The sequence below is a fragment of the Euphorbia lathyris genome, chromosome 1 (assembly GCF_963576675.1).
Source record: "Euphorbia lathyris chromosome 1, ddEupLath1.1, whole genome shotgun sequence".
NCBI classification, from domain to species: domain Eukaryota; kingdom Viridiplantae; phylum Streptophyta; class Magnoliopsida; order Malpighiales; family Euphorbiaceae; genus Euphorbia; species Euphorbia lathyris.
Genome location: NC_088910.1, coordinates 97,944,526 through 97,957,297, shown reverse-complemented (window position 1 = coordinate 97,957,297; position 12,772 = coordinate 97,944,526). Strand labels below are relative to the sequence as shown.

At 38.1% G+C, this 12,772-nt stretch overlaps 1 protein-coding gene and 1 pseudogene across 1 annotated transcript; both read left to right on the top strand.

Annotated features, from left to right (window-relative positions):
* The first annotated feature begins 2,947 nt into the window (after positions 1-2,947).
* On the top strand, positions 2,948-4,857 carry LOC136212034 (phenolic glucoside malonyltransferase 1-like). Its single transcript, XM_066002750.1, has one exon. It carries the CDS (start codon positions 3,064-3,066, stop codon positions 4,489-4,491), a length of 1,428 nt encoding a protein of 475 aa, XP_065858822.1. The 5' UTR covers positions 2,948-3,063; the 3' UTR covers positions 4,492-4,857.
* Positions 4,858-5,087: 230 nt separating this feature from the next.
* Positions 5,088-9,543, top strand: LOC136218770 (metal-nicotianamine transporter YSL3-like; annotated as a pseudogene).
* The last annotated feature ends 3,229 nt before the right edge of the window (positions 9,544-12,772 follow it).

Sequence of the window (12,772 nt, the reverse complement as noted above, 5' to 3'; positions counted from 1 at the left end):
GGAGGTCTATTCATGACAATGTTTTGATCGCTTTTGAACTTATTCATAGCATTAACAATAATGTTGCTAAGAAGGCAGGTACTGCGGCACTAAAAGTTGATATGAGTAAAGCATATGACAGAGTGGATTGGAATGATCTAAGAGAATTGATGCTAAAGTTGGGTTTTGCAGATAAGTGGGTTAAGTTGATAATGCATTGTGTATCTTCTGTGCAATATATGGTTAGAATAAATGATAAATTGGTTGGTCCTGTTTGCCCAAAAAGAGGATTCCGCCAAGGTGATCCATTATCACCATATTTATTTCTGCTTTGTGTTGAAGGGTTGACGTCTTTATTGAGGGCAGCTGAGAATAGGGGGTTACTGCATGGTTGCCGAGTTAAGCGAGGGGCGCCTGCGATTTCACATTTGCTCTTTGGTGATGATGCATTCTTGTTTTGTCAGGCTACCATATCTGAAAGTAGAGTCTTAAAAAAATTACTCACATCATATGAATTAGCTTCGGGACAAGCTATAAATTTTCAAAAATATGGAATCATGTTCAATAGAAATGTGGCAAATGACCTGGCTATGGGAATTTCTAGCATTTTGGGTATTACTAATCCGTTGAATACGGGAAGATATCTGGGTCTTCCATCGTTGGTAGGTAGAACGAAACGAACAATCTTTGCACACTTCACAGACAGGTTATGGCAGCGGCTACAACGATGGAGAGGAAAAGGAATATCAAAAGCTGGTAAGGCTACACTTATTCGAGCAGCAGGGCAAGCCATCCCAATCTATTTCATGAGTGTATTCCTACTCCCTATATCGACGGCGGAGGAATTACAACGAATGCTGAATTCGTTTTGGTGGGGTAATAAAAAGTCAGGTGAGAGAGGACTGAATTGGATGGCATGGGAAAGATTGTGTGCTCCAAAATTGTTGGGAGGACTGAGTTTTCGAAATTTCACTGCCTTTAATCTTGCTATGTTGGGAAAACAGGGATGGCGGTTATTTACCAATCCATCTTCGCTTGTTAGTAGAGTTTTCAAAGCTAAATATTATCCAAGAGGGGATTTTATGGGGGCCTCATTGGGGCATTCACCAAGCTTTATATGGCGAAGTATCTGGAGTTCTCAACTAATCATTAAAGAAGGAATCAGATGGAAAATTGGAAATGGTCAATCAATAAATGTGTGGAGTGAGAGATGGTTGCGTGATGAGGATGATGGCTATATACGAACCCCTATGGTGGAGGGGCTAGAGTATTTGAAAGTCAATGATTTGTTTATCCATAATTCCAAGGATTGGGATGAGGAGTTGCTGGAGGAAATTTTTGAGCATAGAGACATTACAGAAATTCATAAACTGTCTGTTGGTACTTCAACTAGTGAGGATCGGTTAATATGGAAATCCCATTCTTCAGGACGTTACACAGTGAAAAGTGCTTACCGACTGGCTACAACGATGGAAGTAGGAGAGAGATTTCATGTTCAGGGAGCTTGGAAAAAATTGTGGTATGCTGAAATTCCGCACAAGGTCCGACATTTTGGGCAACTAGCCCGCAATTGTCTCCCAACACGTGTGAATCTCCAAATACGCGGGCTACAGGTATGTAGTACTTGTGTGATATGTTATGAACCTTGGGAGGATGGATGGCATCTTTTTATTGAATGTTCAGAGGCAATAAGAGTGTGGAAGAAGGTGGGACTTCTGGATCGAATTAATGCGGAGGCGGCAATGGCTGAGAACTTGACAGCATGGTTTCATAATATGATTAGAACATCATCAGAACAAAGTGTGAAAACATTTTTGATGCACCTCTGGAGTTTATGGCAGGGTAGAAATACTCGTCTTTGGCAGTATGAGATTCGTACAATAGATCAAATAGTGGCTCAAGCGTGCACTGTACTTAATGATTGGTCAGAAGCAAATGCCTTGAGAAATCGGACTGGTATGGGAGAACAGCAGATCAGAAATACAGTAGTAGGAAATTTTTCATCTGTTGGTTGTACGGCTTGGCACCTCCTTCGGAAGGATTTCTCTCGTGTTGTGTTGATGCTGCATGTTTTAACACCGATGGTCGTGCAGGGATGGGAGCAGTAGTACGAGATGCACATGAGCAGTTTGTAATGGGGAGATGTGCGGGTCTATTATGTTGTCCGACAACACGAGAATGTGAGGCTGGAGCTCTATTACAGGCTATGCAATGGCTAGAAACTGATGGAATAAGGAATGTGGTTTTCGAATCTGATGCTAAATAAGTGATTGATGCAATAAATTCTACTTCTGTTGATGATTCTGAATTTGGGGATAGAATTATTCAAATACGGTCGATTCTAACATCAAATGACTCTTACTCAGTCAAATGGATACGGCGGCAAGCGAATGGGATGACACATGTGTTAGCACAGTAAAGAGAAATGAATATAAGCCATAATCTTTTTAATATTTATTTGTTTTTAATCTATTATTTCATACTCATAATGTATTAAAATTTATGAAATTTCAATAAATATAAATAATAAAGAGATAAATGTTACATCTTGTTGAAATTTCATCAATTTGGTAAATGTTAGCAAATATGTCCATGGACAAAAAATAAACATATGGATAAATCATTTGTATACAAATTACAAAATTAAAAAAAAAAAATCATTTGCATATGGATAAATACCATTATTTTAGAATGAGTGGCCAAATAATTTTAGAAGACTTCAAACATCTAACAAATCAATTAATACCCACATGTACTTATATTATTGGTTATGTTAATTCTGTCCCATAAAATAATATGGAAATTATTTTGAAGGTATGGGTGTTTCTCCTCTAGTCCATAATTTTAATGATGGTGAAACCAATGATTGAATTTCATTTCTAATTTAAAGTTTATAATGGGGGATGGTATCTATCCACCTTGGAACAGCATAAAGCTTAATTTTAGAAATAATAAAAACAAAGTTAGAGAGAAGAATGTCTTGGTTAAGCTTCATGCTTATCACTATAAGCTAAGAAGCTTATAAAAGGATTATCTCCTTGTTAAACAAAGCACAAAGCCAAAACAAAATTAATTATTCCCATAATGGCGTCGCCCATCACAGTAGAAATACTAGAGATTTGTAAGGTGAGTCCGGCCACCGATTCAAACGAGTCAGGCCAACGAGTTTCTCTACCTCTAACATTTCTTGATACAAGACTTCTCAAATTTCCACAAGCTGAACGTCTCTACTTGTACAAGCATATAAATTTAACTCCTACTCTTTTTATGTCAACATTACTTCCTAGACTGAAACGTGCACTCTCGCTCACCCTCCTCCACTTCTTGCCTCTCGCCGGCCACCTCACGTGGCCATCCGATTCGCCGGAACCCGTCATCCTCTATGATCCGAACGATGCCGTTTCACTCACAGTGGCAGAGTCCAATGCCGAGTTTGATCTCTTGGTCAGCAACGGAATTCGTGAAGTTGCTGAATTACGCCCTTATATACCTCTTTTATCAATGTCAGATACGGAGGTTTCAATAATTTCCTTACGGATAACATTATTCCCGAGCAAAGGTTTTTCCGTCGGAATCGCAATGCATCATGCAGCTCTTGACGGAAAGAGCGGTTCCATGTTCTTGAAAGCATGGGCTTATACCTGTAAACAAAACCAGAACGACGGAAAGCCATCGCCTTTGTTGCCGGAATTGATCCCCTCGTTTGACCGGAGTTGTATCGGAGACCCTGACGGGCTCAATTCATATTACTTGAACTACTGGTTAACCACCACCGGATCAAATTCAAATTCCAAAACAAAAACTTGTAGCCTGAAATTGTTACAAAATGTCACCGATTTTGAATTTCCACCCAATTTAGTTCGAGCAACGTTTCAATTGAGCCCTGATTACATTTCCAAAATCAGAGAAAGCGTACAGAATTATTATGATTTCCAAAATCAACCAGTAAAACTTCATATGTCCACATTTGTAATCGTATCTGCATACGCGTCGGTCTGCTTGGTGAAAGCTAGAGGAGGATCCGGAGGAGGAGGTAGAATGGTTTACTTTCTCGTTGCCGTGGATTGCAGGAGCCGATTAGACCCTCCGGTACCGGAAAATTATATGGGCAACTGTGTGTTTACTGTAGATATGGTTGCAGAAGCAGCAGATTTCATGGAGGAAAACGGAGTTGCTGTTATAGCAAAGAGAATTAGCGATTTAGTAAAGGGATTGGAGAAGGGGGTTTTTGAAGGGGCAAGAGAGAGGCATGTGAGGTTAAGAAATGCAGGAGAACAAGTTCAAAAGATTGCAGTAGTTGGATCACCAAGATTTTGCTATTATGAGGAGGATTTTGGGTGGGGAAAACCTGAAAAGGTTGAGATTACATCCGTAGATAGGATAAATGGTATTCAATTGAAGGATAGTAGAGATGGGAATGGAGTTATTGAAATTGGGTTGGTTCTCCCCAGACATGAAATGGAAGCTTTTAGTTTATTGTTTGATCCATGTCTAAATGGTCTTAGTCGGTGAGATTGCACGAAACGACGGATTTTTTTTGTTTTTTCAAAGTTACAAAATTTAGTTTATGATGGTGCAGGAACAAGTTTATTGTTTACTGGACGGTGCAATTAAAATTTATTAGCGAAAAATAAGTTTATTTCGTTAATATAAGAGGTGTAATTTCAAATTTTATTGGATAACGATAATGCTAAAAGTTAGTAAGTGGCCACAATACGAAATTGTATAAGGAAGAAACTCATCTTTCATCAATAATATTTGAAAGACGTAAGATTATACTGTTGTCTGATATGGCTACCTCTAGACAAGCGTCCAATCGGAGCGCTCAGATGACACTACAACACTGTTTAAACTCAGGTTCAATTAGGACATTCGAAAATCTCGAATGAGTTGGATATCATAAATAAAGTCACCATTTGAACTAGATTCAATAATGTTTTAGATATCTTTTCAAGAAAATTTGTGCGGAAAATCAAGTACATATGGAGAATGTTAATATCCCCCAAGAATGAAAAATTGAACAGTCGCAGAATGTTCAGTGAACTTGTCGACTTCCTACTCAACTTTTTTATGTGCAAATTCGTACATTATTGAATCTTTTTAAATGTATGGCAATTAATGACGATCATGTTATTCATGTCACTTAGAATTATAGGGGAAGCTAACCGCGTTTGGTAATTTTTCTGTTAAGATTGCTTATCTTCTGGCTCAGTCTACTGGGTCTGAAGCGGTGACTTCTCCAGTTTGGGGGCTTGTGTGGAAGCTTCAAGTTCCAGAAAGATTGTGTTTCTTTGTCTGGCTTGTTTTGCATAATGGTGTGCTCTCTAATGAGAATTGCGTCCGACGTCAACTTTGTCTGGATAGCTCTTGCTCGGAGTGCGAAGAGTCAGATTCTATCTTGCATATAATTCACGATTGCCGAGCCACAAGGGCGGTATGGGCCTTGTGGATACATTTGGAGGAGAGGAATGAGTTTTTCAGCAGACCGCTCGCTGCATGGATACAGAAGAATTGCTGGTAGTGTGGAGGTGTTCCCGAAACCAATGTACGAGCTGACCATATATCACCGTGGAAACTCAAGCAAGTAGACCCAATGGAAACTCAATAAAAAGTTTTGGAAAGTCAGTGAGGTCGATGATGTTATTATCAACCGGATGATGTGGATCGGTAGTGAATAGGAGCTTATGTATAACATACAACATCACCATGAAGACTGAATCACCGTCTTCTTCGCCCCTCCAATCTGTGTTTTCGAAAGCTTCGTATATGTTCTTGTGTGTTAAGCTCAGACTTCCTCCAAAGTACATATTTCTTAATCTGTTCGCCTTTTTTAACTTACACATCCTCAACAAAATTGGTGTGGATCACCAAACCTCAACACTCTGAGCAGTCCCAAATTAAAATCACGATATTTGACTTCAACTCCTTTGATGTTGAACTACATCTCTCTATATTTTGGATTTGGGGAAGTAATCGCTCTAGTAATGAGCCCATGGCATAAAAGAGTGGATAACATACACACTTACATATCTGCCAAATGCCCAAAAGCAAGTTTCCTAAATATCAATATTTGATCTTTAGTTAATTTGCTCTTCACTTTCTTCAACACAACCCAATCAGTCTTCATAAAAATGGAGATAAATTTTGGGAAACAATTAAAGAAAACCAATTCGTAGTCCTAAAGAAAACTTCACAGTGCGAAGTAAAATCATGTGTATTTTAGTTCGCAAGTGAAACTGCGAAGCAGAAGTCAAACTGTGACTCCATAGTTCACTCAACATCTTCGCAGTTTGTGAAATGTGAAGGGAAAAACCAACTTCGCGGTTATGAGTTTGTTCCACGGTTGAAGCAATATGTCACTACAAGAAAACAGCTAGTTAGCTACTGTTTTTAGCGACCGTATAAAAAATGGTCGCTAAACCAACGACTAATTTCGTCGCCTATTGTTTTTTCCAGTCGCTGCAATGGGCGGCAATATTGGCGCCCATTGTACCGACTGTGTATATTGTCCAGCGATTATACTTAGTCGCTTGATAGAAAATAATTAAAAAAAAATAGAAATTATATAAAATTAAAAGGAAAACCTAATTAACATAAATAGAAATTAAACAGGAGGAGCCCTAAACCTCTCTCTTCTCTCCTTCTCTCTGCGTTTTTTCGGCCGACTACCTCAACTGGGCATAAAATCATCGGTAAGCTTCATTCTTCAATCATGGTTTAGTTTAGTCAGAGCAAGCAGATAGAGGACTGGATTGCTTGTCTCTTAGCTCTGCGTTTTCTTCTAATTTCTCCTTCTCCGATTAACGTTTTCTGTGTTTTCTGCTAATTTCTCCTTCTGCGTTTTTTCTGGCTTAAGGTTTTGCAATTTATTTTTATCAAATACTAATTTATTTGTGTTTTCTTGTAGATCTCTCTACTTGGTAGCATAGAACGTTTTAATGGATGAAGGAAAAGAGAAGATTTGAAACTTGAGAACACTGGGCTTTGGAATTAAGAATTTAAGGTTGTTTCACAAGGATTTGTTGGAGGTAATCTCACTCTCTTTGGGTATTTTTCATCCTTAGTAAATAATTTGACAAATAAGTGTTTATATGTGAATCCTAGGATGTGTAGTTATGATTGGTGCATTTGGGGCTGAGTTTTTATAATTTTTGTGTTTGCTCTTGTTTAGTAAGTTAATTAGGCACTTGTGTTTTGGGGGCTGGTCCCTAGTTTTTGCTGATATTTTTTATAAGCCATATGAAGATGATAATGGATATTCTTCTGTTTTAGATGTTCATGGTATTTCTTTATTTTGTTGTTGTAAATGAAGATTCATGAAGAAATTCATGTATTTTTCTATTAAGACTCTTTGATTGTATAAGAATTTGCTATTAAAACTCTTTGATTGTATATTTTAATGCTTTGAGTTTGTGGTGGTGAGTGATGAAATTTTAGTTAGTTTAGTGCATCTGAATAAAAAAGACCATATACATGGATCCAATTGATTTCTCCCCCATAGTTTAGGGTGCAAATTGAGCTTTATGCCTTCTAAATATTTGCCACTTATGAGGAAGCTTTTCAGAGAAATTAAGAAGGGTCACCCATAAGATCAATTTTTACTGTTGAGCATAGGTTTTGTTTTAATGTAAATTGCATTTAATAGGCACTAAATGCATGAATTATGTGTTCATGTCCAAGATACATGATGCGCGTTTTACGTATACGTCCATGTGAAGCCAAGTGTACCTTAGTCGTGTATCAAGTAATAAAGTGAAAGTTGTTGAAACACCTTTCCACATAATTTTGATTTGACAAAATGATTTAAGTTAATCCATGATTAAGACAATTAAATTTAAGTGCTTTGATTTAATTGTACTAATGGGTTTGTTCAATGTTAAGTATAAAAATATTTATAAGAACAGGAATCAAGTAAGACAGAACTTAGTCAGCATGATAACATAGCATGCGCTGAGTAAAGAATAACTCAGTACGAAAGAAGGAAAGTCTTCTTCAGTATCGAAGCTTACAAATAAAGCTGATCACAAAAGCTGAGTAGAAAACAACTCAGCATGAAAGAAGAGAAGTCTTCTTCGGAACTATATCTTGCAGAACAAAGCTCACCTTGGAAGCTGAGTGAAAAAGTAACTCAGTATCGAAAATAGCAATGATCAAAGACAACGGCTATCAAAGTCAAGCTGTGTGCTTTTCAAGACAGCACAAATGATCCGTTTGCTAAAAGACAAGATCCGACAGAGATCTGCGCTAAATCAGAAAGCTTTGGAAATATGCATGGATACAGTTTCGAGACGCATGGGTCAACTGTCCGCTAGCTAAAAGACGAAATCTGTGCTAGAAGATAAACCTGCGAGAAGAAGACAAGCCTGGTGCCTGCCGAATTCAGACGATAGGATTGGCCTGCAAATCTGAAGCTGACCAGAACAATGACGCAAGCAAAGAGTCGTTTGAATTCAACGGATAGATCCGAATTCAAATGATTGTGTCTTCAGATTTCAACTATAAAAGGACAAGTACACTTCTTGGATCCTTTACCGAAATACAAGAGAAAAAGAATATACATACAAAGCACATCAAAACAAGAAAAAATCTTACACCAAATTTCCATCTCTGTGTAAAAGCTAGATTGATTTTGTAATCATCTAAAGTGTTCTTTGTCTGAAAAATGACAAGTTTGTATCAATTGTAAAATTGAGAGAGTGGTGCTGAGTACTCGGTTTTAAGTACTCAGTGGTAGAGAAATCTAGGTGTTCGGTTATAGCACTTAGTAGGAGTTGAGTAGACGAATAGAGGACGTTACTCTTGCATTTCTATTTCTTTGTTCAGTTTCTGAAAAGCAGGATCAAGTTCCTGATGATCTTCGACGAAATGAGGTTTTTAGGAGAGAAACAATTCCAATTTGGGTAGCTTGTTTAAGTATGCTTTATTCTCCATAGTCTACATCATTGCGATTCCTCTCATGTTTCCGGAGCTAAAATGGTACTTTGTAGTTTTTGCATGCATCCTAGCACAATTTCTGAGCTTCTCCAATGCTTATGGAGCTGGTCTGACTGATATGAATATGGGCTACAACTATGGAAAGGTTGCTCTCTTTGTGCTGCAGCCATGGCAAGGAAGAATGATGGTGGTGTTGCTGGATTGGTAGGTGTGGTTTGATGAAATCCATTGTGTCATATCTTCTGATTTTATGCATGATTTCAAGACGGGTCATTTGACTCTCACTTCACCTCATTAAATGCTTGTTAGCCAGGCGACTGGGATTGCAACAGGTTGTTCGTAGCTCCTCTTACGTTCTTTCTCTTCTACAAAGCTTTTGATGTAGGCAATCCTAACGGGCAGTATAAAGCTCCTTATGCAATCATCTATTGACACATGGCGATTCTCGGAGTATAAGGGTTCTATGCTCTTCCACGGCATTGTCTGCAGCTTTGTGGTGCATTTTTCGGGTTTGCTATAGCAGCAAACTTGTTGAGAGACCTGACCCCTAAACGTATTGGAAAATGGATCCCTCTTCCAATGGCAATGGCCGTGCCATTCCTTGTGGGTGCATACTTTGCAACTTTATAGGTTAATTTTTTTAGTTTATCATATAAATTTTTGACCTAATATGTTAGGTTAACCTAGATTATGATATTTTGTAAGCTACTATATATATTTGGACATATTTGAACTTTAAATATTAATTATTTCTATGTATTTTTATCTTTCATGAATAGTGTATTGTGGTTAATTTGTTGTGAAGGTTAAAATTTGTTTATAAATATATTTAATAATCGTAATTGTACCTACAATTATATATAAAAGATTCAATGACAAATAAATAAATTACCGACAGATATGCCGTCTGAAATTCGTCGGTAACCAATTAGCTTATGCTTCCATCTTACCCATTACCGATAGAATTCTGTCTGAAATTCGTCAGTAAAAAAATATGGTTACGTGTTAATTTTGTCCATTAGCGACTACATTTGGTCGCAAACTATAGTCGGTAATATTGCGACTGGTTAGCGACCAAAATTTTATTCGCTATTGTCTGCGACTATCTTCAGAAAATGGTCGGCATTTGTCCAGCGACTAAGCCTTTACCGACTGGTTGCTTTTGGTCGGTATCCTGCTAAATTCAGTCGGTAAACGTGTTTAGCTACCGCATCAGCTACCAAATCTGCGGTAGCTAACTAGCTGTCTTCTTGTAGTGTGCGATGATTTTGCTTCACAGTTTGCGACTGTTGGAAATTAGGCTAAGGTATAGCAGCGGAAATATAAATTTTTTAACCTATTTCCATAAACCACAAGATTCGTTAACCGTTATTTCATATAAAGAGGGATAAGAAGAATTACCTCTTGATGATCAATCTACCGTTGTTAATGAAGTGCCTACAACGCTTCTCCGAGTTCCCAAACACGAAATAAAACACGGGAAGATTAATTTAGAATCAACCGTTGAATAGCAACCAAAGTAGATTGCCTCTAACTAATCAACACAAGATCAAGGATAAAAGAAATAGATGAAATCAATTGATCAAAGAAAGCCGTAGAGAAAACTCGTCCTCGAACTAGGGGTGTCGAATTTTCTCTCTCTTGTGCTAGGGTGGATTTCGAAAATCTCAGTAGGGGATTAGCATGTAGATTTCGAAAATCTCAAGGGGGAGGGGTATTTATAATCTCTTGTATCTAATCCCTAGTTAGATAGAATTAGGTTACTGAATAGGAATTCAATTCGGAATAGAATTCCTAATTATTATCTCACTATATATCTAATATATTAAGGATAATAATAATAACCTTATTGGATAATAATAGGAGTATAATAATCTAATTAAAACTCCTAACTTATTTATCTCTTAATTAATTTAATTCATAATCCTAATCTAATCAGGATTAACAAAATCAAATTAATTATTCATGTATTTCCTTACATGAATTTCGACCCCCTTTTGGTCCATGGGCCTTCTTGGGCTCAATTGGGCTTCCATTAATTAATTAACATCTATCTCTCTTTTAGGTTCCAAGTCTTATGTGTGACCCATTAGATTCTTATTGCTTCTAGCCGTATGCAACGTTATTAAATTAATTTTCAAAGAATTATATTTAATCTTTGCATAACGGAATGATGTACAGAGTATGTGATTAGCAAGTCCGTAATCATTCCCCCAGAGCTATAAGAAGACAGGTTGATTCTGTCGTTAACCTTTCCGTATTAGTTACAGTATAATTCGATCCTTTATCAACTACATCCTTGAACTGAATCTTATGACTATGGATGATGTCAAGTCACATATAGCGAGACGTTCGTTTTACTTGTACAGGCTGAGTCAATTCAAATAGATAGATTAAGTGAAATCTGTATTTCAAGTCTTAAGCTATCACCTTGCAAGGATTTAGAGTCGAGTCTTCCACAAGTGATCCTTGGATGTATCTCCCATTCATCGGGAGTGATAAATGCTCAATCCAATATATAACGATCCCGCAATCACTTCCTGTGATACCCAACGTCTACTGTTCACACCCCAGAGTCATCTCTGTTAAGGATCGTGTTACACCAGAGTCAAAGCGTCACATTCCGTAATCCAGAATACCAATTAATATTCCTTTGAGTCTGAGGATTAGTTATACCTATTAATACCAATGAGATGAACAGGTGACAAGGACGAATCTACCCATCCTGTTATCTCAAATCGGATCCCCAATCCTAATGAACAACTTTTCATCGGATCTATCTAACTGTCCAGATATCTGTATATATGAAGCTTGTGAGATCAGCTTTCTGTCGGACAGAAGACATTGTTACATACAAGTCTCAACAGTGATATATCAATCCTAAACATATCACTTGACTTGGGGTGGTTTTAAGTTTATTAGTTTATTATAAAGTTTTGTCTCACTTCATACTTGTATGAACACTTTATAATCACTTTAAATAAACTTACGGATTTCCTTTTATTAGACTTTATTTAGTGCTTAAAAGGGATTGCCTTTATATAGTTATAAAACATATATCTCATTAAAACAAATGATATAAAGAACAATTCATTTACATTAAGTTTGTATCCTAGAACAATTGTCTATAGGACACTGATAGGGGTCAAAAACCACTATCTTTGGGTACGGTTTTAGGACGGTTTTTAGGGTTATTTGGCTAATAAGCGAGCAATTCTCGCATTTAAATGCTTTTGTGTGAGTAAGTTAGGAATTGAGAACATTCTATTTACTTTTCGTCGTTTAGGCTTGTTTTGTAATCAATTAAGGCAAATACGGCCGAAATAGCATGCGTATTAGAATTCCGTTATCTTTTGAAGCTAATTGGTCCGTCAAAAGTCGCACCAAACGAAGCGTTTGCTCAAAATAAGCGATTGACGGATCAATTTGGCTTTTGGACTAATGTTTTCTGGAGTTTTTATGCGTGTGCAGGTGTGAAGTCGGACGAAAAAGGTCACGGAACTCATCGAGCTTGGATCGAGCGCGCTTCGGGCGAAAACGCTTGGCGAGCAGGGCCCTACGGGCCATTTCTGCTCGCCGAGCAGGCCTCTGGAGGCCTGCTCGGCGAGCAGGCCGCCAGAGGCCTGCTCGGCGAGCAGGAGCCTGCTCTCCAAGCAGGGCGCCAGGCGCCTGCTCGGCGAGCAGGGGGCTGCTCGGCGCGAGCAGCCCTGTTCGCCGAGCAGCCTTTCCTGCTCGTCGAGCAGCCCTGCGGGAATTGGTCAAAAAGACCAATTCCGCCCCCACGAAGCCACGTTCGGTCCCACGTCTTCCTACACCAACTAGGACACGAAAATAGGTCAAAACGAGGCCCGAGACGCGT

Bases quoted from the DNA above. Each gene is read 5' to 3' on its own strand.
- LOC136212034 (XM_066002750.1), top strand. From the start codon at position 3,064: ATGGCGTCGCCCATCACAGTAGAAATACTAGAGATTTGTAAGGTGAGT.